Below are 26,253 nucleotides of genomic sequence, written 5' to 3' on the forward strand. Positions count from 1 at the left end.
AATGAAGGTAGATGGTGGAAGTTGAGCTGGTTTGTGGAGAGGTTCCCTCAGTGTGTCCTGAGGGCAGTTTGTGGAGGAGAGAAGTCGGGGAGGAAGGAGGATTCCTTGGAGGTGGATGTGGGTCACAGGCCCACAGACCAAACTGCACCTCTTCAGGCTGCATTCGCTTCAGAGAGCAGCAGCCTTGGGGGCAGAGGTGTCTGCGCAGAGATAAGGTCTAGCAGAGATGCTTTAACCAGCAAGTGGTGTCCTGTCCTCTTATCCCTGCTCATAAACCTCGGATTCCAGGAATGCTGCTAGCTTGGGCTAAGCCCAGAGGAACAATCTGGGTCAGGGCATAAACACCAGTTTCAAGGAGCCCCCTCGGGGCAAGGTTGATGAGGGCAGGCCCTAAGAACGGTGGACGTGGACACTGCCCTAGGTCCTGACATGGGGCTGAGAGGCTTCTGTTAACACACCCTTCTTAGGTACTGCCCTCGGTCCTGCAAGGGGCCACCCTGGGAACATTTGGCATCTCTCTCCTCCTGGCAACCCTGCAAGGGGTGAGTGTCTCTACTTTGCCAGTGCAAGAAGCCCAGTGTCCCCTAAACAGTGGCAGATCCTTTAGGCCTCAGAACTTGTGCTCCCTGACTCTCATTCAATTCTTCAAAAATTTATGTGGCACCTACCATGGCAGTCACTCAGCTAGAAATTGGGGACCCTGTCCACAGAGGACAGTTTCACAGACCTGGTTGTATACCAGATTACCTTTAAAAAAAGCCACTCCTCAGATCTATTTCGTAGGTTGAGGGGTAGAGCTCAAGGAACGTTTTTACTTGAACAATATTTGGAAATGACAGTGCTAGCTCCAAAACGTGTGGGAGCCCTCTTGGGCCACCAACAGCTGGAGGAGACGGGTTTCCCTTTCTAGGCAGGCAAGAGTAGTAAAGTGGTCTAGCTTTGGTCACTTGCAACTGGGCTCTGCCTTAACGAGGGGTGAAAGAGGCAGCTCAAGGCTTGACTTGCACACCATCTACCCCCATCTCCTCCAGGGTGCCTGAAATTCCACAGTCAGAGATTGATTCCTTTGAGTTAGGTTTTATCTCCAGCTGAAATACAAATTCCTCTGGGAGGTGGGGGAGAACATCAGGTATTACCAGTGGAATATGGGTGAGTTTTGTCATACCAATGCACTGGGAGAGTCAACAACAATAAAACCAAGTCCTTATTCCATAGGATGAACTGTGTTAAATCACAGTCCAGGCCAGTAACAGTGAGAAAACCCGACTGGGACCTGCCCTCTGGAAGCATCTAAAGGGAAGAGGGGATAAAAGGGGACTAGGTTCAGAACCCAGGGCACTAACCTGAAGAAGTAGCTCGGAGAGCTGCCACGGTACAGAGGCAATCCAGAAGGTATAGAAACAAGGGTGGCTCAACCACTGAACCAGCTACAGGGGCCAGGCAGTGGGAGCCCTGGGAGGGAGGGGAGCGCATTACGGACAAAGCTCTCCCCTTGGTCTGGGAATCCCAGGGAAGGCTTTCCAGAGGCCTTCTGATGCACCTGGAAAGAATCTGATGCAGTGGAGGGTGGCTGGGAAATGAAGGACACAGGCAGAGGGACAGCAAGGACACAGGTAACAGTCTATGAGAGGACCCTGTATTTGGGGGCTGGCCAGCAAGCGAGGCTGGGGCCTTGCTGGACTGAGCTGAGAGTGGCCCCTGGCCTCTGTGTGAATTCTCTGTTTGCTGTATCCCTCCTGCAGTTTTAGAGGCAGTGGCAAAGGTGAGAGGAGGACAGAAATGATGGAGTCACTGAGCCCTGCAAACCTGGGGCATGGTTCGAGCCAGGTACTCCCTGACTCCAGAGAAATCTGCCCTGAGGCCTGTAGGGGAGGAAACATTTTTCCTTCTAACCTTCTAGGTTCTGTAGCTGGTCTGAGAACTATACTGACGTAAGACAGATTAATAGGAAAAAACAATCTTAATTATGTATGTACACCCAGGAGGCCCACAATGATAACAAGACTCAAAAGGCGGCCAGACAGTTGAGGCTTATACATTATCTTGAACTAAGGAAAGGGTAGGGATCTGGGGCTTTTGTGGGAAAAGGGCAATTCAAGGGAAGGTGAGAGGAGGAAATGTATACAAAACAAAGTTTGCCCTGCTATGCAGATAAGTCAGGTGAAAAAAGTTGTCTCTGGTAGTGGCTCTGTGTTAGTACAGAGAGGAAGACATCCTTACCAACGGAGATTTCCTTTACAAAAGGGTAACTTCTACTCTGTGGAGTTTCTCCTGTGTCTGCACGTTCTCAAAATAATCAGCTCAAAATGACTCTTAAGCCCAAGAGGCATATTTTGGTGTGGTGTATTCTGCTCCCCATCAGGCCTCTTTCCCTCCAACTGCCCCTCGCATTAAACATCTTCTACAAAATAAATTGGGGTTTTAAAGACTTAGTTTAATGGGAAGAGGAGTTTATTCCCAGTACTCAATTCCTGGTACTCAATTTAACTCTAGCCAAGGAGCTAGCCTGTTCTGGCAGGATATTTTCTCCCTCTTTCTGAGGTGGATGGGGAGCTCAGTTCTTCTCTGGGCAAAACAGAAAGGCAGATTAAAGAATTACAACCTTGAAAAAAAAAAAAAAAGAAGAAAACTAAAAAAGTCCAAGAACAACAGGAAGCTGAACAGGAAGTTCCCATAGCAGATGAAAATATTTGAGAGTTGTGCTGAGAGCAGAGACTGAGGGCAGAGGGGATTTCAGGGACACACAGGCCTGGTCATGGTCTGTGCCACCCATCCTCTACCACCCCTTTCTTTAGCAGGTGTTCCTGGACCTGGTGGCCTGCATACCTGTGCCCAAACAGGTACATGCACACACACATACGCACGCACATGGCAACTTTTACGTGTGCTTTGCCCAGATATGCCCATACATGCGTATGCACACATATGCTCATGCCAACGAATATATATGCGTGGTGAACGTACATGCATACAGATGCAGGAAAGGCAAATACTCAGCGATGCTGTTTGTGCAAAACTCTAAAGAAAGCAAAAGTTAGACTGTCAGCCCTTCCTCTCACTTGCTGTATTTGACCATCTCTTTCCCAGGCATCCAGGCCTCTGACGATGTTTGGCTGCTGTGAGGCTTCTCACAGTAGTGCCCCCACCCCACCCAGGGCAGCCCTCCATGGGTTAGTACCCTAATTCTGTCTTTCTAGACCAGTACTTCTCAAATTTTTTGATCTCAGAACGTTTTCCTACTCTTAAAAATTATGAGGACCCCAAAGAGCTTTTATTTATGCCGGTATGTATCTATCAATATAGTGGCATTGTTTTCTATTCCTACAAGTCTCTTTAACGTGCAGCTTAAGAGAGGACAGCTGTATTCTTCCATATGCTTCTGTGGTAATTCTCTTATGATATGTTTTGGTTGAGGTATACAAAGAAACTCCAGTATCACAGAGCTATGTATTGGGAAAGAGAGAGCCTCCTGGATCCCCTGTGTTAGGCAGACTCTGAAATATCTCCCAATAGCCCACCCATCCTGATCTTCATACCCTGTGTAATCCTCTTCCCGCCTCCCTTTGGGTGTGGGCCGGACCTGGTGTTTCGCTCCTAAGGAATGCATATGGTAAAAGGGATGGGATATCACCTTGAAGGCTGAGTTACAAAGACTGTGGCTTCCATTTCTAGTGGGCCCTATCTTGTTCTCTTACTGTGAGTTGTGAACTGTACCGTGAAATGTACTGTGGGGAAGCTGACCTGGCGAGGAACATCCAGAGAGGAACTGAGTCCTGCCGACAGCCACAGTGGTGAGCCGGGAGCAGACTCTCCCCTAGTTCAGCCATCAGATGAGACTGTAGCCCCACTGATACCTCAACTGTAGACCGTGAGCTATCTTGAAAAGAGGCGACCCGCTACGCCATACCCAGATTGCTGACTTACTGTGAGAGAAGATGAGGTAATGAATGTTTATTGTTTTAAACGGCTAAAATTTGGGCTAATGTATTACACAGCAATAGATAACTAATACATCCCGTGAAAAGGGTTCCTCAGACCTCACTTTGAGAACCACAACTCCAGACCCATCTCTCTTCATCTGCTCTGGTGGATTCCTGCAGTCAGTATCTGCTCTTCTTTCGATGCCCTGCTCTCAGCAGATATGGGGAGGAGGACTGGTAAAGTAAGTAGGCTCCGCACAGGTGGCCAGTGACAGGTACCGTTCAGGTGAGGTGCAGGGCAATGCCTACACCTGAAGTGGCTACTCCTTGACAGTGGATTTGGAGGCCGTGTGCACTTAAAAGGGGATTCACTTATTAATTAAGTTAATGATGGCAGGATGTGGCCAAGGTTCTAAGTGGTGGTCTGTTCCCACCAGAGCCAATCCACACCCCACCCACCCCCATCATGGTGCTCTTTGGGGCATCAAACTGCAACTTGCAGCTCCTGTGCCGGGCCATAGGGGTCTTAATCACAAATCACTCTATTTCTTTCCCCTTGGGGGCCAACACATAGAGAGCCCAAATCTGACTTTGGCTTCCATTCAGTGAAAAGTCTTCTCTCTGAATTGCCATAGGCTCTACAGGCCCATGTGTCTGCCTCCAAAGTTTCTGAGCAGCTGGTGTCACAGCTCTTTTTACAGATGGAAAAGCTGAGACAGGAAGAAGAATCGATGGTATCCGGTCAGGACCCCACTGTCTGTGGTGGAACCAGGAAAGCCATGTTCAAATGGAGGAGGGATTCCTTCAATCCTCCTATACCACACAGAAGTAAAAGTGCCTGATCACCTACACCCTCCTGAATTTCGCTTTCCTACGGTACGCCCACGAGTAATGCCAACCTGACAATGATGTCTCACATCCTAGACCACTCCAGGCTTCTACCATTGGCATGTGCCGTTGAAGATCAGAACCTCAGACACGATCTGGGTACCGCGTTTCACTGCCATGGAGAGCATGGAGGTGATTCAACCAAGCCATATCCCCCAGCAATGTTTCAGGCAAGCCCCCCGTTCACCTTCCTCCCCACCCCACCCGCAATCTGATTAGAGCTTTTTGTGTGGGGCCTGGCTCCTCCCCCAGGCGGTAGGGTCTGTGAGAGGGCTATGCTCACAGCACTTGGCTCTAAGTAGAAGTTCAATAAGTGCTTGTGAATAGACGAGGAGGCTGGCAAGCACTTGAGGTTGGTCTGTGGCCAGGGTTAGGAAGCCATGCTGCGGCGCGTACTGAAGGTTAGTTTCCGACAAGGTCAAGGTTAGAGGGTCAGTCTGTAGCAGGATGGGGAAGTCAGCCATAGGAAGGGCCTATGAAATCAGGCTTTGTTGGGGGTCAGCCAGTCTTTGGCAGGGTGAGAGGTAAATCTGGTTGGGGTGAGAAGTCAGCTACTGGCTGGGAAGAGGTCTCCATCCATGGAGAGTTTTTGCTCCTTGCAAAGCTAATTAGCTGCTTCCCACAGCAGCCCTGCCACCCCAAACCCTCCTGCCTAATCCAGAATGGCTAGTATCCGAAGTAGGGGATGAAGAAGTCAGCTCCAGCTCCAGGAAAGGATGCAGCTCACGAGTGGCACCAAGGATCACACTCTCGTGGCTGGAGGGGTCAGGGTGACCTTGCTTCTAGGGCTGTCCTCCAGCAGCTGGTCTGGGGTACAGACCCTGCTTGAAAGGCACAGTGACTAAAGAGACCTCAGACCCGTGGAGGCATTTCCTGTTTTCCAGTGAACTGAAAACTCAGCTTCCTGCTTAGAATACTCCGTAGGGATGGATTCTTTTTTTGGTGGTGGGAGGGGTGTCTGAGGGTGGAGGATACAGACTGCTGGGCTTGCAGAGCAGCTCTCAGGGCTAGGCGGTGGCACAGGAAGAAGGGTGGGAAAGGAGAGAAGGAACTCCCAGAGGCCTCTGCCCGTTTCCTGGCTGTGCCTTAGTGTGCACATCCAAAGCCTTTACAGAGAGCAACACAAGTCTAATTTCATCAAACAGTCGTTATCATTTCACACGCAGACGAAATTCCTCTGGAAAGAGAAAGCAAAAAGTGAGCAGGACCTGTGTTTGGACAGTGACCAAGAGCCAGCTGGGTTTTTGGTGCCAACTAGAAGCAGATTCAAATAGCAGGCTTGTGTCCTGGATCTGCCAGGGGCCAGCTGTGTGGCTTGGACAAGTTTCTGACCTCCCTGAGCCTCAGAGCCCACATTTCCCAAATGGAAAACCTAATTACTACCTCCCAGGTGTGATGGTGCCCTTCAGGCCATGGCAGGCACCTTGGAAGCCAGTCTCCTTCCCTCTAACTGAGCACAAGGGGAGAGGCATACCTGGGCAAGAGAACAGAGGTGCGTCTATTCCCACAACAATCTAATCGGCTCCACTTCTGCCCAAACAAGCTCCTAGCTGCAACTGCTGACCTTTCCCCAGACCCCTCCATCTCCTCCTTCCCACCCACTGCAGGCATGGCCTCGTCTTCAGCTCCTCATTCCACTCAGCTCTGGGCTCTTTCATTGCCTCATTTGGTGATGATGTGGGAAGACAGACTTCCCTCTTCTCCTGCCAGGGATCACCCAGGAATGCCATCCCGCAACCACCAAATATTCACACAAGATACACATTAAACACCCCTGTGCACATCTGAGATGGATGGAGTGAACAGCAGGGTCATTTAAAAAGGATATTAGCAGGGACCACAGTGCTTAAGGAGATACTGGCAAGGACAGGGCCCTGTGATCCCAGGCCACGGTGAGGCTGAGCTCTGGAGGAGGAACTGGCCTTGGCTAAGATCAGGGGCGGGAGGAGTGATGCAAGGGAGGGCAGGGAGGGACTGTCCAGTCCAACCCTTGTTCTGATTTCATCTGCCGAGCTGAAATTGCTGGAGGCAGAATCAACTGACTCCCATCGTCCCAGCAGACCGTGCAAAGCCCACAGTCACCTGAGCAGTAAACAGTCTCCCACTGGAAGCTTCTGGCTCCTCCCTCCTAGTCTTTCTCCTCCCTTAGAAGTCTCTCCTCCCTCATTCTCTCCTCCTACTCTTTACATTCAAACCTGGCTTTCTAGGTTGTTATGAAGGTGTCTCTGGCAAGGGAGGGAGCTAGAACATATTTTATTTAACACTAGTTTGATTTATAACTGAAAACATATTTAGCCCTATGTTCTGGACCTCCATTTTTACTCTTGCTCCAAATATCAGGGGTGGCCTGGACCTCCTAACAAATGGTGCGAGTCACTTAACGGTCATATTTATTCTTATTGCCTGTCGACACACAGCCACCATGTAAATTCTGTAAAGGCACAGATTTTTGGCTGTTTTGTTTACTGATGTCCAGATGAACAGCCAGCACATAGTAGGAACTCTGTGAACACCTATGGAATAAATTTGTGGAATCAATGAAAGAATGAAATGTCCTGTGTCATTTGTCCTCTGTGTAAGTACTTTTTGTCCTGTCCAAACAGACTTGACCTGTCACTGGGTCTGAGAATTTGGACAATTTAGTTTTCTTATCCATGAAATGGGCCCGAGAATAACACTTGCATGGAGTTGTAAGGACTAAATCACTGATAGCATTTCTGAGCCTCAGTTTCCTCATCTATAAAATGGGATTCTATCTACTTCGTGGAACTTTTGTGAGGTTTAAATAGATTACCTAAATGCAGAACTTAGTACAGTGTCTGGAACAAAGAAGATAAGAAATGTGAAACTTAATGATTAATGACCTAAAGAAGGAAGCATGGATGAGGAGATTTCTTGATTTGTGCCCAGGAAGGGGCCTTCACAGAACCTCCCTTAACAGCCCATGGTGGCTGCCCGCTACAGTGTGCAGAAGGCCTGAGAGGGAAGGAGGAGTGTAAGTGTTTACCCTGCAGGGCCTAGAACTGCAGCTGGACTGATCTGGACCCTGAGGTGGCAGCTGCCTGATCCGATGGGGAGAGTCGGCTGTGAAAGGAACTTTCCAGTCATACGCAAAGACAGGGTGCCTATATCGAAGGGCTGTGCTGGGCTTTCTCAGGACACCATCAAACCACTTTGAAAGATTGCCATGACCTTGATAATCTCATGTTGAGACATGATGTTGAAGGCTACTACTGCAGCATTGCCTTGGGACTCAGGCCCCCGACTCCTTCTAGCCCTTCAATGCCCCTCATCACTGAATGGCCACCCAGAAAGCCTTTCTCTACCCTTTGTCCGTATTCTCCTCATCCTTCAGTGCCCTCTCACCACTGCCTCCTCTAGGAGGCCTGCCAGGATAACCCAAACCTAATCCCCTTCTCTGGACTTCCTTGGCATCGTCTGCAGGGCTACTTTTGTCCCTCTTGTCTGCTTTATGCCGCTCTTTTATGCTGCTCTCATCTCCTGCTGGTTGTAAGTTTGCGGAGGGCCAAGACCTGGGGTTTGCTGCGTATGTTTCCTTCCTGCCCCAAAGCGAGTCCTTCACTGGTGAGGTGGGGTGTCAGGTGCCCCCAGGAGTGCTGAGGGGGATGAGAGAAAACAAATCAGACTGAGAAAAGAAAAGCAACCCTCATTAGGCCAAGCCACGCTTCCCCCATGACACAGGCTATGCTCTGATCAAGGGAAGAGAAATTACAGCAACAGACACTTCAGTGGAAGCTTTATCTCACTAACATTTCGCAAGAGGCCCCGGAGTTAGTAGGTCTTATCACTACCAGTTCACAAACGTGGAAACAGGTTTAGCAAGGTACAGCTTCAGCCCAAGGTGAAAGAGCTGAAGCCAAACCTCACTTGTTGTGGACTCCCTGCGCCAAGGTTATGGATTCTTTTTGGTAGCTCTCAGTAGCTGCGAGAGGAGGAGGAGGCTTAGCTATTCTCTAACAAACTCACAGACACACATGTGGACATTATACTAGCAAGCAGGCACAGGAGAGTCTGTGACCATTCTGCAAGTTCCAGTGCTTGGCTGGTGTGGGTGTTTATGAGAGTGTCTCACAGGAACGATCCACTCAAGACAAATGCCGCTCTGTTCCAGCCACAGAATGAGGCTATGGCAGTTAGGCAAGCAAGATGTCTCCAAGATGGCAGGGAGACGTAGGCAGTTTACAGACGCAGCCGAGGGTGCCATCCCCAAGGGTAAGAGACAAAGAGCATCCTGGGTTTTTTGGGTAATTTTTCTTACTGAAGTATAACACACGTACAGAGGAATGCACAGATCACAAGGGTACAGAGCTCCATGCATTATCACAAAGGAAACATAGCTTTGTGCCAGGTTCCAGCTCAGAAAACAACACCAGCACCCTAGAAGCCCTTTCGGGCCCACACCTGGTCACTAGCTCTCCTCCCACCAAGGCAACGCCTGGCCTGATTTCTAGCAGCATGGAGTGTCCGTTTTTACACTTGATGTAAATGGAATCAGATAGTCGGTACTCCTCTGCGCCTGGCTTCTTAAACTCAACATGAGGCTGAGAGATTCATCCGTTATGGGTAGTTGTAAATCATTCATTCTTATGGCTATATAGCGTCCTATTGCGTACGTATTCCATAGTTCATTCTATAGTTGATGGACTTTTTCTGTTGGGTCCAGGCTCTGCACATTTGACTTTGGTAGATACTGCCCAAGTTTTTCAAAGTGGTTGTACGATCTTATACTCAAACCAGAAACACTGACATTTCCGATTGTCCCATAGCCTTCATAAAACTTGATCTGTCTGCCTTTTTGGTTCAGTTATTCTGGTGAGTGTGAAGCGGACTGCAGTTTGATTTAAATTTGCATTTGCCTGATTACTAGGGAAGTTGAAGACTCTCTAGGTTCTTATATCCTGTGGGTTTTTTTTTTCCTTCATGTGGAGATTTGTTTTAAAATATCTTCGCCCATCGACTTATCTCAAAACCATTAGTATACCTTTCTTTCTTTATGCTAATTGACAAGCCTCCATTTTCCATAAGAAAAACCCTTTCCTAGAATTCTTTATGCTAATAACAAAGCCTCCAGGTATTGATAGGAGATAAAAGAGAACTGAAGCACTTGGAGTAGCCTTCTGAGTAAACGCTATTTATTCAATCAGCTGTCCATCCCTGGAGGGTGTATTCCCGTTTAGGGCAGCTGATCACCTTTCAGCTAGAGTTTACTAACATCCCACAAATGTAGTATCATGGTCTAGGCGAAAGTACTTTAAAGTAAAAAACAGAATTCATAGGGTGGCTGTGAAGCCTTCTTTCCACTCTCTCTGCCACTATAAACCCTATAAAGCACAAGCCTCCTGGCTCAGTACTTTTATCGTATGGGGCTCTTCAGGCTGCTGGTAAACCAAGCACTGGATTGTGCTCAGGTACAAGGGAATAGAGAAGAGGCCACCTGCTCATAGACTCCCTCTGTGAGAACGCTGGTAGACCTGCTGTTCCTCAGCTCAGGGCATAGCCACACACATACAGATTTCCCCTGGAGCAGTTCTGAATGAAGCCTTCTGACCCTTGTCAGGGACCAGTGGTCGTGGCTTTCCTGGAACAGACCTGCCTGTGCTTGGCTTTCTCTCTTGGAATGTGGATGGGGCAGAGGGAGTGGTTCCAAACCAGGGACACTAATCAGCAACTGGCCTTTTCTTATAGCTTCAGTGTGATTTGTGGAGCATGTCGATTTGGGAGGATGAGTTCTCTCATCTCCAGGACTTTGGAGCTGTCTCTTCCAGGCCACTAGGAGAGACAGGTGTAGACCAGTCATATTTCATGTAGTGAAATGCTTAGAGATGTCCTCTGGCCTTCCTAGAACAGCTCCTTTTAATCTGTTTCTACTGATCTTTATTTAAATTCAAGATACTACAGATATGCTGATGGGAAGCTTGCTTCTTTTGGGGTGGCCACTTACCTAGAAATAGTTGCCTGACCAGAGAGGAAAATATGTGATAAATACAACCTTTTTCTTGGGATGGGTCTGAGGTCCATGCTTCCATCTTGAGGTAGGCAGGCGATGTTGCTGAAAGGGGGAACACTGTGAGAGGAGAGTACTTTCAGCATGATACACATACCCAAGTTATTGGAAGGCTTGTGAGGAAATGAATTTGTGGGCCATCCCCCTTATCTTAGAATGATACATAGTACAACTTCAATCATTTCCATACCTCTGGAGGAATGGAGCTTTCGTCATGTGAAATTTCTGCTGTACTTAAGTATACTTTTGAGTTTCAAATGTTCTTGAAAAATCTGTGTTGGAGAAGGGAGCCTTGCAGAACCAGCACAACAGGAGTGAAGTGGCAGGAAAGGAGCCCCAGAGTGAAGGAGGAACCCAGATAGCCGAGACGTCTCCAGGAGAGCCACAAGTGTTGGCTGAGCAGGAAAAGAGCTTCCCTAGCCAGTCTATACCCTGCAAAGGGGCAATCAACCTGAGAGGAGTCATTTGGACTGCAAAGACCTGATGTTCTGAGTAGCAGATCAGAGACTGAGTTCTGGAGAGGCTTGAAGGGGCATCAGCTGCAAGGAGATCCAGCACTTGCTTCTCTAAGAAGACAAAAAACGAGAGCGCTGCCTGGCTGTGCTTGCCCATGCCCCAGCACTCCCGGGCAGCTCCATGCCAGTCCACTGAGGCCCCCTTTCATACCTCCCATAGGCAGTCCCCGAAGCACAGAGGTGAGGCACGGGTTGGCAAGGGGAGTAGGCAAATAAAGTTATTTGTGTCCTTTGTACATTTTCAAAGGACAAAGGAAAAGCTGAAACAACGTCTAGGTTTTGGAATTTTGTAATCTCTAACATACAAAAGACAAAAAGCTTCATTAGTGTCACCTTGTCACTCACGAAGGAGAGAAAAATGCTCACTGGGACTGAGAACTAAGATTTTACATCATTGTATTTATTAGGTTCTGAAACAATACACATTCACATCCTTTTGAATACAGTACATTTGGCACAATAATGTTTACAATGAAATAACACTAATGAATGGCAAGAGATTAAAATTACATCCAGAAAGGGAAAAAATGTACAAATAAAGCATCACAATACAAAAAAAAAAAATCCCTAAAATTGAATACATTTTCTATTTAGCCAGAATTATTTTGCACATAATTTAAAAAGAGGTAATTTTTTAAAGCCTTCTTCTTTTTTTAAAGCAAGAATGCATTGTTTTTTCACCTTTGGAGGAAAAAATTATGTTTCCACTTCACAAAATTTCTCACTTCCATAATGAGAGAACACAGGAGAACAGTTATCCTTCATATATTTTTTTGGCAATTGTTTTTTCACTCCGTTTTTTTTTTTTTTCTTAAAAAAAAAAAAAGAGCTGGAAAGATTAGAAAGAATTGGCAGAAATGTAACAGTGTGTCCACTTCCAAACTCCTGTGAAAACTAAAATGAAACAATGACTACTCAAGGAACACACAAGCTTTTTTCTATAGACTCCATGGGATTTGAACCAGCCAGTGTGAGAACTTGATCAGCGCCAGCCCCAAGCCGGAGGCCCCAGAGCAAGCCTGGAGACTTGGGTGCTGACAGCGGGTGTCTCTGGGCCAGGTGACTTATTGTTGACTGACCGCCTGGAGCTGCTGGGTGGAATGTATTATTATTTGACTTCCCAGCAACAATGCCAGCTGTCCTGTTGGAAGGGCCCAGCCTCCACTGACATGGGAACTCCACCAAGCCCTTACACAAGGCCATTTGGCATTGCACTTAGAGCTTGCTTGGTTGTCCAACGTTCATCATGGCGAAGGAAGCGGGAGAAAAAGAGAGAGCAGTAGTGATGCATGAATATGATGGGCAGTCTTGTCATGTCTCCCTAAGAATGAGATGATGCCACCATGAAGATGTTTCTGTGCTTGTACTCAACTCCAGAGGATAGTCTCTCCCTAGGAGGTCAAGTTACCGAAGATAAATTAAGTTAATCAACTGGTCTTCCTCACTTCACTGGGATGCCAAACACACAAATTGATAGAGCATAATATTTGAAATTACCATAAGAACAGATAATAATTACACCTGAGTTTTTAAAAAATAAAAACGCAAGAGAACTGAATGTCACCATTAGTAACAAAGGCTACAACCCGCCAGAGGCCAATATGGACACCAACTCTCTATGGGCTCTAGCTAGTCACTGTCCGAGCTTTGAAACCACCATCAAAAAAACATTCCTTTCTCTTCCCCATCTCTATCAGGGCATAATAGAGCACAGGAGAACTATAGGTGAGATTTAATATAGCTTAATATATGTTTACATCTTTTACGACAAACCGAAATGAAATAAACAATACGGAGAATTGCCCGCCTCCCCACCCCCAAAAGAAAAAGAAAAGAAACAAACACACTTTATCTCTCGGTAACTTGAACCAATACACTTACAGAGTATTGCACCTGGACATTATTAGAATTATTCTTTCATAGACTAAAGTTTTATAATATGCCTGAACATGCAGCAGTTGATACCTCTAAATTCAATGAATTAATTCCACAGGCCTTGCAGCAAACACTATATACAAAAATCTCAAATGTACAAAAGGCAAAAAGCTTCATTAGTTGCCACTTTGCCACTCACAAGTATATATATTTAGGGGCAGCTGGGAAATCCACGTGCAACAGTTGGAATGGATTCCATTCCCTGCTAAATCAGTTCAGGAAAATAGATAATCAAATGACCTCAGGGAAAACATATACACAAAGCCACAAAGAACCCTTGGGAATCAAAGAATGTAACACTGTTAGCATGTCTACAGGAGGTAACATCGAATCCATTAAATAGTGCCCACATGAGTTGCCATTGCATGTCACATGGAAACAAGCCTCTGAGTACGTCTGGGTACATTGTCAGTTTTCCAACAAGTTGCTCTTCAGTCTCTGGATGTTCTCTGCATAACCCATGTTTAACCTCATCCTGCTTGTTCCAAAAGCAGATATTTCATATTAAACGTTACATGTTTAATGTTTAAAAACCACAACACAGTAGTACTATCATTGTGTAGAAGTGTGCAAAATAACACACTGCTGCAGAAAATAAATAGAGTTTATGCTGGGAACTTAGGAAGAAACCGGAAAGAGAATTTGGGAACCGAGCTTTGCTAGAACCCCAGGGTCTTGGCCATCAGTGCAGTGGCCTTTGTGTTCAGGCAGAACTTCAATAATGAGGCCGACTACGTGTTTCTTTTTCTCTCATCTCATGCAGACCCCACTGTGCCACGAAAGCATTAAGAGCATAAACCATGGACAATTGGTTTCTCACTGCATATTAGCCCTTGAATTAATACTGCGTTAATCCTGTATTAATTAATTGAATTAATCCTGTATTAATACTGGAATTTATATCTTTTGGTCAATTAGAAAGCAAATTTGTGAATATATTTGTCAAATTAATAGACTCCAAAATCAAATTTCTTTTTCTAGAAAGAGTGATTTCTTCCACGAGATGATGCTTCCACAACTTTGGCATGCCCCAAAGCTAAAACCACAGCAAGCAAGAATTAGCCATTCCAGAGCAAACCAATACAGGTCAGCGACCCGTGCCTCGGCCAGTCTCTCTCCTCCCTAGGCATGCCCTGAGGGTGCCCACCTTCATGCTGAAGAAGCACCGGTCTGTTCTCCTGGACAGAAGGGCAGAGGATAGCAGGTGGAGGGGCTGCAGGGATGACAAGCGAGAGTTGTTGGGACTCTATAGCCAAGGGCAGAGCCAGAGTCTTCTTGTTTGCCTTTTGTTTTTATTGTTTTCCTTTGCAGTGAAAGAACTGAAGTTGCTTCACTGTCAGGAGCCCCCAAGGAGTGGAAAGAGGCTTGCCAACAGACCAAACACAGCAGGGCGTCCAGCTAACTGATGACCCCAACATGTATCTGCATTGCTGATGAGTCAAGAACCAAAGTACCTTCTGGTCACCAGGCAGAAGGAGGGAGCAGCTGGCCTGGGGTAAGGGAATGCAATAAATAGAGAGTGGTCAGGGGTTTGGGATTCTGGGGAGGAGTAGTAGTTCAAGACCTTGTGAGCCTCTGGAAACTAGAAATCGTCTCGGCACCCGTCCTGCAGCATCGCCAAACTCCACCAGGAGCGACTTCTCAGGGGATTAGGTCTTCACCAAAGTAGGAGAAGCCTTTGAATTCCTCCTGGTTGATCTGCTTCACAATCGCTTCGTCCACAAGTGTGAGGACCGGCTCTTCCCGGGTGAAATCTTGGTCAAAGTTATTGACGTCTCTTTTAGTTTTCTGTGAGAAGAAAAGAGAAAGCACTGACTCCAGGCTGACCTTTCTCCCCAGGGCCCTGCACAGGGAGGAGGCACTGAGCTGACCAGCCTCTCGCCAAAGCAGGCCGCTAGCTACTGAGAGCAGACAGAGAGCTGTTCCAATGAGGTCACGATGGATGGCCCCAGGACCAGGAGGTGACAGAGGACTTGGAGAAGAAAAATGAGTCCAGGGGAAAAGGAAGAAGGGTCTGTGAGAGGGTATGATGGAAAAGCAGGGAAGTGGGATTCCCAAAGACTGTGCACGTGTGTGTGTGCACATGTGTGTGTGTGTGTGTGTGTGTGTATGTTTGGGAGAGTGGGATGCCTAGCTCCCATCTCACATTCCCCTTCCAGCATCTGCCTTAACCCCCTGGCCCCATCAAGATCTCCCTCCCTGTGACCCAGGGAACAAACTCAAATCCCCCTCCCACAAAGTCTTCAGTGCTCTTTCTTCCCTACAGGTAGAACCCCCCATAACCGTGCCAAGTTTGCTCCATATGACCTCCTATAATATGAAAATGGGGAGGGGGTGGGACTGTCTTCTGGGAAATCTGTCTTGATCCCTATCTGCTCTCACCACGAACCCCCTTTTGTGCTCCCATATTATTCGTTTTATTACACTAAACACTCTAACTTGCAGTGAATTGTTTATGCTTTTGCCTCGACCAAGAGCTCCTTAAAGGCAGGCGCCTCGATTTAGTCCACCTGGGATTCCCAGCAATGAGTGTGTACTGAGTGATTGAACATGCTAACAAACCCCCCACTGACTCCCCAGCTCAGAAGGACCCCTGCCCACTTGGAGGCTCAAGCTGCCAAAGTAGGGCTGATGGCAATCAAATAAATCCTGGCTTGGGGAGAAAAATCAATAAGCATAAATAATACTTTCGGCCTCTAGGGGCGTCCAGTTGAGTTGGGAGCCAGTATTCCTGACTGGAATAGACTGCAGTGGTTAGAAAATCTTGCATGGAGAAGTGGGGGCTTGGCTGAGTCTTGAAGAATGAGTTACAATTGCATTAGTAGAGGTGGGTGAAAGGCACCTTGGCAGGAAGAAAGACAAAAGCAGGGGGCAGGAACACAAAAAATGTATACACAGGACAATGGGTTTGCCAAGCTCCCTGGGGCAGAGTCCAGCGTGAAGATGGCAGGAGGTCCGAGTGTAGGCGGACGACCGAGGCCTTCGGTGCCAGGGCCCATCTCCCCCACAGCACAATGCTGAGAAGATGGAAGGGGCTCGGGCAACACGTTCTCAGACACTGATTAACTGTGTTACCCAGGATTAGTGACCTGGGTGATGGAATAAATCTTGTGGAAAGAGTAGCATTATTACTCGTAGGAGGAAAAATACTAATACATGCTATGTTCTGTGGAAATCTAAAAGATGTTAATCAGTAGTCTCTGAAGAAAGTGGTTTTGAGATAAAGCTTTATTTTGTACCCTGATTTTGGAGATTTGCAATGCACCTTGCTGAATTAAAGGCTCTCAGATGTCCTAGAGTCAAGAAACCCAGTGCATGTTGTTCAGGCCAGCCTTCCTCAAACGTGACATATATATATATATATATATATAATATATATATATATTATATATATATATATATTATATATATATATTTTTTTTCCTGAATAGCTTATTAATATCTCTCCTGGAGGAGAGGTCTGCAGAACGTGGCTTGAGAAATGCTGCTTTAGTTTACAAAGCATCTTCGCATTCATTTGCTCCTTTGATCTTTGGAACAGGCAGGTATTTTTATCCTGATCACACAGATGAGGAAACTGTGGCTCACAGAGGTTTGGTGACTTGCTCAGAGTCACCCAACTAGTTAAAAGTAGAGCCATACTCAAATCCAGGTCCCAGCATGATACCTTCTGTGGTGTGGAATGTCTGGAAAGCTGAACACTGGAGAAGAGGGAAGACACAGCAAGGGTCAAATTCAACCAGGAGACGTTTAGGTGAAGCCACTAGGCTAAAATCAAGCCAGAAAATCTTGCCAGCAGACCAGCATGGTGGCACAGGGCTGTGGGTCAAGGAGAAAGTGGGTACTGTGAACTGGGTGACCTCAGCAGGGGAGTCCGCTTTCAAATTGTCCCAGATTGAGATCAGAATCACATGGACAATGTGGAGCAGAGATGAGATAATCTTCTAGAACCCATTAGTACTGCTTGGCATCTTCTCCCTGGGCTTGAGCGGCATAGTAGGTAGTCTCAGATCTTGGCAGGGAGACAGCAGGGAGACAGAAAACCCAAGGGGTAGAAATCGGACCGGTCGCTGAAGGACACATGTGTTGCCCTTGAAATGGGAAAGCCGAGTGGCTTAGTCATCTCTATCAGAAGGGCTGGCCCCAGGCACGAGGACTATCTGTTCTCCATCTCCAGTGTGTACAGAGCAAGAGGAAAAGGGGGGCCCTGAGTGGAGAGGGACTTCAGAGAAGAACAACAAAGCCCATCCCCACAGTGACGCATGTTGGACACGGGAGGGCTGGTGCCTGGGGAAAGGGTGTGGTGACGCCTCTCCTGAAGATCTTATCAAAAGAGGGATGGGTGCACTTTGATTGAGGAGGGGTTACAGAGTATGGGCCTGTGATGCAGGGTGAAATGAGTCCAGAAGGAGGAGTAGGATGGGGAGAAGGTGATGGTGTCCTGAGAAGCCCTGAGTATCATCCCAGAAGGCGACCATGGGGCATCCTCAATGGGGGCAGGAGGGCAAAGGGGACCAGCAGGTAGGAGGGGCAGGAGTTGGGTGAAGAAAAGAAGCAAGGAATAGGGCAGGAGGAAAACTCAGAGTAACATCACCAAGGGTGGGCCTTGCCCAAGTCTCCTGAAGTTTCAGGGGCGGGGCCACCTTTTTCCCAGCTCCCGCTCACTGGTCACTAATGAGGGGAACCTTGGGGAATCTGCAAACACTCTGGCATTGGCTCTCCCTGTTTATCTACTTGTTTGTGCCTCACCTTTCAGTCACTACTGTCTATTTGTCATGGAAATGGGTCGTTTCCTGAGGTCAACTGAGCATGGTGACAGACCTAAATTGCCTATGATGTCTGAATTTCACGGATTATGTACCAGGGAATCAGGCTCCGTCAACACAGTTAAGGATGGAATTCCCAGAGGACCTCTAGCTCCATGGCAAGGTAGCTGGGAGAGCTGTGTCGTGTGGCTCTGGTCTTTCCAGGGGTTTCAGAATCATCTGCGGCATTTGAGTGAGTGTGCCTTCTTTAAGAGCCTCTACAGAAAAACATACTTGGCTCACCGACCTCCTTATGCAACCTGGCCCAGGCCCTGTTTTCCTTGAAGATATTTTAGGTGCATGTCGGTTACTCATTTCCAATTCAAATAACCAACATCCCCACTATGTGCTATTCCTGACTATTAACCTTAGAGGCTTGGGGAGTTTTCTAAAGCAAATATTTCTGGGAAATTCCATCCTCTATTAATAGCATGTATGCAGCACTGCTTCCTCACATTTGAGGAGGACTGGGAGATATATCCTTTACTCACTGATTTTATTCTCTGAAAAGCTGCTTTCTCCCCTGCACCCCCACAGGCACGAGACTTGACTCCGAGATTCCAATGGGTCAACTTCCCCAGACACTCTCTGTTTACTTGGGTCCCTGGTCATCCCAGATGCTTCCTCTAATGTCTAAATGCCAGACTCTTAGCCCACACTGCACAGCCTGAGAGGTGGTACTGGGACACACGGAACGACCTTCTAACTCTTCAGACCTTATCTTCTCCATGAAGCCCTTCCCACATCCTTTGGCCTGTACTGAGGGGAGGCTGCACGGAGTAGGAGAAAGAGTACTGGCTGACTTCTCATGCTTGTAGTGTCCCTGCCTGGTTACATGACACTGTGTGAAGTCACTCTTTGAGCCTTGGTCTTTTCATCTGTAAAATGGGGGTGGTCACAGTGCCTTGAGGGCTGAGATGCCAAATGTGAGGTACCTCAGTGCAGACCCTGATACATAACGGGTACCCAATAAATGTGAGTCCCTACCCTGCCTCTGAGTCTGAGCACTTCTGTGCCATCCGCTGGCACCGTGCCCAGCTTGGCTGTGTTAATCACCACAGTCCGTGTGAATGATCTGCCCATTGATGCTGTGAGCTTCTGGGTGGCGGGGACGGAGCCTTCCATTTCTTTCTATGCCTCCACATCTGGAACTAGTGCTGAGCTCGAGCCTGCCTGTACATTCTAGTGCTTCCTCCAGTGACTGAGGTTCTTCTGATGGCGCTTCACTGCGCTGGGGAAAAGCCCCAGGTTCTTACACCCACCCACTTCTAAGGCCTTTCAGGATCTTCTGCCCACCTACCCGCTCAGCGTTAGCTCCTGGGCCCTGCTGAACCATGAAGTTCCCTGGTCACTGGCTTGCTCCTGCCTCTAAGCCTCTGTCTGGAACACCCCCTCCCCTCCTTACATTCTGCCCCATGTCCCCATCACTGACTTTTGCTCCCTTTTCCTATCTTGGCCTCGATGCCATTCTTTCAGGAAGGCTCCCTTGTCCCTCCAGGCTTCCTAAGGGCGTCCATTTACTCTCCTGACTCTTTTCACTGCACTCACACTAGGTGTCCTCTTCTCAACTCATCTGCGAGCTCCTTGGGGGCAGGGACCAGGTTGAACTCACCATTCTATCTCCAGCCTCGCACAATGCCTGGCGCAAAGTGAGTGCTCAGTAGGTATCTACCAAAAACCATGAATGGATGCACCTTTCTTGCTGCTCCTTTATTAGAGCCACCAACACGACCTAGATTCACAACCAGTGTCGACGGTCCTGCCAGAGGGCTTTTCCATTTGGGGAAGTACAGCTGGAGTGGGGAGAAGGCTGAGGTCTGATTCATGAAGGGCCAGGAGTGGGGCAGCCCAGACTCTTGCAGCCTCACAGGGCCCTGAGACATAGGCAGACTTAGGCCTGTTACGGTGAATGGGGTTTCTTCTCCCAGCAGCTGTCAACTTGGGGCACTAGGGTTCCCTGGCTGATACAAGACAGAAATAGAAACAGGTTCAACCAGAGAAATTGCAGTTTGGGAAAATGACATCAAGAGATAGGGGCTAACGGGAGTTTGGGGACTTGATGTGTATGTCCCTCATCTTTGTGGTTGGGGCTAGGGGGCAAATGACATTCCTATTCCTTCAGAAATAAGGTCTTGTCTTTGAGAGGTCTGGGCTGATCTTGGGGGAAGGGCACATTTCTGGGGTCTGCTGTGGGGCAGTGAGGTGGAAGTTAGTGAAACAGAGTTCCAGTCACCCCAGAGCCTTCTGTGAAACTGCATCTGAGCACAGCCAGAGGCCCATCTTATAAATCACTCTGAGGCCACTGAGCGCTGGGGGCTCAGCCGGGCGTGGTGGTGTTTGGACCCCAGGCAGCCTGCATGCTTGCTTCCTGTGCGGCTAGTGCCATTCTCTCATAGCCCTCACTGTACCGAAGTCATAAACACAAGCTTTCAGAGGAGCCAGCGATATCTGCTTCTGTCTTCATCTGATTACCAGGAGATCAAGAGATGACTTTGTTCTAAAGCACTGAGACCACTCCCTGGCCTTACAGGCTGGGGCACAAGGCTGGCTTTCATGTGGCCGCCTTGCTGGTCCCTGCCTACCTCTTCATCTCTGCCTGGCAGGCCAGCAAGAACATAGGCAGCAGAAGGACCGCAAACCAGGGGCGCCCTGCCCCATGTGTGCGACCAGCATGGAGGACACACGATGTCTTCACATGTTCTCCAAATGCCTCCTCTCCTCTAGGTCCCATGTCAGGTTCCACCTCCTTCCTAAGTCTTCCCTGACACCAGCCTCACCCCACGTGACCCTCTTCCCAGTCCCCATGGCACCTTCTGGATCATGTATTTGGTCCCTCCTTCCAAAGTTTTATGCGTGTCCTATTCTCCTCTCATATCCCTCAAGGCACCTAATGCAAAGCAGGGCACCCAGTAGACACTTAAGACTCATTTGTTCAGAATAATTGTATTCACTGTAACAGTCAAATCTAAAATTCCTCCTAGCTTTGAAATGTCAATATTGTTATCTAAGCTCTACTTTCCTCTTTTAAATATTCTAAAAGAAAAAGCGAGAATTTAAATAATTAGAATGCTTGCTCAACATCAGTTAACTAGATCTTAACTGGAATCCTGGGCTGGAACAGAATGTCCAGTTAGCTATCATTTACCTAGAAATTTCTCTAAACATAATCCTCAATCCTCCTCCCCTACCCCCCAGCCCTGCCTTTTGATGTTGTTAACCAAGAACTGGTTATACTTTGGACTTTATAGAAAAGGGTGCGAAATGTACAGAATGTTCATCTGGCCCTGGGCTGCCCATGGAACCTGCCCACAGCACCTATCTTGCTCAGTGCTTCCCCACATTTTTTTTTTTTTTTTTTTTTTGTAATCTATCTCCTTTTTACAATGTTGTGGCTGAGCTGACCACTCCATTCCTGACTCTGGTCTGAGCAATGCCAAGTTCAATGGTATGATCCGGTACTTTGTGGAAACCCTCAAATTAAACTGATGTCTATGGTAATACCAATGTTTTATCATTTCTTAAATAGCTGTGATAAATCACAGTTTTATCAATCCAGTTTAATCCTGTTATAGGTTGACTTGTGTCCTTCCCCCTTCCCCCACAAAAATATGTTGAAATCCTAACTCCCAGTACCTCAGAATGTGATTTTATTTGGAAAATAAATTTACATTTCTTGGCAATGTAATCAAATTAAGATGAAGTCCCTAGGGTGAGCTCTAATCCAATATGGCTGGTATCCTTATAAATAAGGGGAATTTTGGACACAGAGACAGGTGTGCACAAAGGGAAGGCTGTGTGAAGAGCCAGAGGGAGAATGTCCCATGAAGTACAGAGTGACACTGCCACAAGCTAAGGAACGTCTGAGACTCCCAAAACTGAAAGGGATAAGAAAGGATTCTTCCCCTACAGGTTTTAGAGGGTGCATGCATGACCCTGCTGACACCTTCATCTCAGACTTCCAGCCTCCAGAAGTGGGAGACAATACATTTCTGTTGTTCTAAGTCCCCTAATTTGTAGTACTTTGTTGGGGTCGCCCTAGGAAACTAATAAAAACCCCAACTTTCTGAAATAGACATTTCGAATCCAAACGAAATCCTTGATTTCTTCCTATTTTGGTACTTCTTTCTAGCCTGTCACGATCACCATAAATAATGATTCTATAATTTACCTCTCTGAATCTTAGTTTATTTGCCAAAAAGTGGGGGTTATCTGAGAGCTTGACGAAGGTTATATGAGAGCATCTAAGTAAAGCTCATGGGAACTCTAAAGTAGCATGTAGATGTCGTTTTAATTGTGTCATCCATCTTATCTGCTATATCCTTCAGCTTTTGGTCATCCTACGATCTGATTAGAACACCTCCTATCTCTCTATCAAGATACATATAAAAATAGTGTGCAAGGTAGGGTCAGGCTCAGAGCCCTTTGAGCCTTCTCACAAAACTCAATGGCCTTCTCACAAAACTGATACCCAAACCCACACCCCAGCACACTTTGGGGGGTGTGATTGTTAAATCCATTGTGAAAAGACCAGCCATGGTGACTTTTTCCATCTTGTTCAAGAGGACGATATCAGAGATTCATTCCTGTTAGAGCTTCTAATTTTTAAATGTAAACTGGCTCACTGGGTTGCACAATCCTCCCGTTTGTGACCTCTATTCGATTTAGTAAAATTGCTTCCACCTTTTAGGGAAGAAGAAAATAAAGACCCGTTTGCTTTTGAAAGTGCACATGCTAGCTTCACGGCATTTAGAAATGGGAAGCCACTTGATTCCTGGCCTTTCCCTCGTCCAAAGGAGAGAGTCATGACAGTGTGGTGGCCTCTGTTGCTGGCAGGCAAAGGTGAGGAGCCACCATGCCTCAGTCAGGTGGTGGCCTCGAACGCTCCCACCGCTCCGGTCTGGTCGGCTGCCTCTCGTCTAAACCACTTCTGAGGGAAAGCTACTTCACTCCTGAGGCAGTCTGTATACATAACTATCTTTTAAAAATGGACCGAATCCCTCAGACCACCAGGCATTCTGAATAAACAGCCACAGCTGAATTCTGTCAAATCAGCTGTTTGATGGAATTCAACTATTTCTTGTCCCCTCCTTATTGCTGGACTATAAAAAAAATACACATTTTTTTTACAAATTCCATTTGAAGAATTACTTTGGAAACTCTTACACCAATCTCCTCCCTCACACCCAGCAAATACTCCAGTGATCAAAGGAGTTCAGCCAGCTCTAATTTGCCTATGAATCAGCCCTCTCTAGGGTACTACAGACCCAGCCATATGGATCTGCATTATAGGGGATGTGGGATCCCTATGGCTGGAGGGCCGTGATAAGGAAGTAGTTACCAAACTTAGAACGCTTGTTATAATGCTTTTAAAACAAAACTTCAGGGCAACTACCCAAAGATTCTTTGGAAGGCAGTGCCCATTTAGACATCTACAGAAGCTTGAAAAGAGGATCCAGGACAGAACTCCCTGGTTCCCTGCTCCCACAGACACAGGGAACAGGGCCCTCATCTGCCCCTGGTAAAGGGGGAGCTGTCAGGGTGATTTTCCATGCCGTCTCATTTCAATCTCTCAATTCTATGGCTCAATCATTAAAAAAGCAAGCAAAGTATTTCAAGCAAGCCTTCTTAGCCTGGGTTTCTTGCTCCTAAAGCAGAGGTAGCAAATTTTCTGTGAAGGGCCAAATAATAAATATTTTAGGCTTTGTGGGTCTCTGTCACGACCACTCCACTCTCCTATTGTGGCACAAAAGCAGCCACAAACAAGAATGTAAATATATGAGCATGGCTGTGTTTATTTATGGACACTGACATTCCAACATCACATAATTTTCAGGTGTCACAAAACGTCCTTCTCCAACCATTTAAGACAAATGTAAAAACCATTCTTAGGGCTGCACAAAAAGAGGCAGTGGGCTGGATCTGGCCTGTGGGCCAGAGTTTGCCAACCCCTACACTAGATAATGGGCTTCAGGGCTTCCGCAAAGCTCGCCAAAGGCAGTATAGTAGCGTGTGGTGTGTATGGGCGTATTTGGAGTTTCCTGGAGAGAGTTCACTGTGGCAGATTCTCAAAGGGTGGGTGAGGGACAACTTCATGGCTAAGTTCAGAACCACAGATTTAAAAGTTTCCTCTCAAACAAAGCCTGAATTTCTCAGTGCTACAATAATTCTCTCTGAGGAATCCACACAGAGGAGAAGCATTCTCAGGACCTGAAATGCCCCCTTTCGCTTAAGTCCCTGGGACCACAGGGTAGAAGAGGGCGGGGTGGGGGTGGTGAGGGGGTGGAGGTGAGGGGCACCACAGGACTTTCCCTCTGTCCATCAGGTGCTCCTGAGGATGGCAGAAGTGTCCCTGTGAAAACGGTAGAGCAGACTGTATGGAAAACTGTTTCCAGAGGCGTATTGTAAGACCAGGTAAAGCCATTTGTCTCAAAGCTTTAGCTCCACAGACACAGTATTTCTTCCTTCCTTTTAGGGAAGGAGGAATTTCTGGGTCCTTCTGAAGGGCAGTGCTTACACTTGCTTCCTCAAACCCTCGCAGTACGTCACTCTCCCAGACCTGCCCGGGTCCACACATAGGCACACCTGTGGCTGGGACTCTTTGACTCTAAAATTTGCTAACAAAAGTTAGCAAACATTCCAGCCAAGAGTCATTTTGGGTCAGGTGGTTATGGCCGAGTCCTTATCACCTGTGCAGAGAACACTGGCCCTTGATGACATTCAGTTTGGAATTTATAAATAGCCTAGAGGTGTCTCTAAGTGCCCCATAAATCTTGGCTCCCCAGTAAGGCAGCCAGCGTCTCGGGGCGAGTCAGACATACTGCATCTTCCATTGCCAGCAATGCCCAGCTCACAGCCCGGGCCTTGCCAGCTCCCAGTTAATTAAATGGACCCTGTTGAGTCCCCAGAGGATGGTAGAGAGCCACAGCTTTTCTCACTCAGGTGAGCCGACCACCCTCCAAGACCAGAAATGAGAGTAAAGGAGGCTCCATTTCCCTCCGAAATGCACCAAAGGAGCTCTGAAACCTTTCCCGAGGCCCCTAACAAGAAGGGTCTGCTGCTGCTACGACAAAAAGGAATGCCTCTTCCTGGGGAAACATCCCCAACCCAGGCTGGCGCCTGTCATACACCTTAATAAATAAATACACTTAAAAAAAAGGTGCCTCTTTATCCCGGCACTCCTTATAAGTGGACTACCTAACAACTTACTGAGTAACTATTTTGTGCACTAGGCTGGACGCTAGCTCCACTTGGGTGGGTGTCTTGTATTTCTATCACCAGCACAATGCTGGCACGGCCTCCGTTTCTTCATGTGAGAAACATAATAAAGCTTGTGGACGGAGGCTTCTCCAGGTGTTTTCCCTGCCTGATTCATTTACCCTCACACGCCACCCTCCTGGGAGGCCACAACCCCCACTGTAAAGATTAGGAAACAGTGCCCAAGGTGCAGGCCAGCCAGAGGTGGAGCCAGGATTGCACGCGGCTTGTTCTGCCCCGAGGCCCTGTCCCCGGCGTGTGCTATCCTGCCTCTTGCCGATCAGCATCAACGTGTTCATGTGCACTACAGGCTGAGTGGCTTCTGCCAGTCGTGTTGTCGCTGTGTTACAAACAAACGAACAAAAAACTGCATTCGGTCTAGTACCCTTCACCGTGCATGAGGCCACCATCCCCCCTTACGCCTTTTGGGGTCATTTCTTAGATATCAGGGGTGAAGAGGGGTATAGTCCTTCAAAGATTTTTTTTTTTTTTTACTTTAAGCAAGAAAAAGTAAGAAATACAGTAAGAAATACATTTATATATATGACTGTGTGTACATCACCTCATTTCACCACCACAAGAAAAGATTCAGCGAGATATACACTAACCTTATTATATGTGATGCTTTCTGTGTTCCAGTTAATATTCTACTTTAGTCTCCTGTATTCTAGTCTATCCTATTCTACCCTTCATTAAGAATTTTTCTACACTTGACCCACTAAATTGATTTTTACAACCCACTGCTGGATAGACCCCAAAGTAGAGTAATGGGGCACCCAGTAGGGGTGCCTGAGACTGAAAAAGTACAGGAAAAACACAGTGTGGATTTGCAGGGATAAAAAGCCTTAGGAGGAGACTGCAGGGCCCTGCCTGCCATGGCTTGCCGGGGGCCTGAGCTCTTGAGCCAGGCT

The 26,253-nt window shown here is 47.3% G+C and overlaps 1 protein-coding gene across 1 annotated transcript in view; it reads right to left on the reverse strand.

Annotated features, from left to right (window-relative positions):
* Positions 1–11,727: 11,727 nt before the first annotated feature.
* Positions 11,728–26,253, reverse strand: part of PRKCE (protein kinase C epsilon) — a 468,189-nt gene continuing 453,663 nt past the window's right edge. Inside the window, exon 15 of the mRNA XM_081068797.1 lies at positions 11,728–15,071. Within this exon, the coding sequence (XP_080924923.1) occupies positions 14,925–15,071 (147 nt within the window). The 3' untranslated portion in view covers positions 11,728–14,924. The remainder of the gene's footprint in view (positions 15,072–26,253) is intronic.

This window comes from Rhinolophus hipposideros (genome assembly GCF_964194185.1).
Source record: "Rhinolophus hipposideros genome assembly, chromosome: 12".
NCBI lineage: Eukaryota > Metazoa > Chordata > Mammalia > Chiroptera > Rhinolophidae > Rhinolophus > Rhinolophus hipposideros.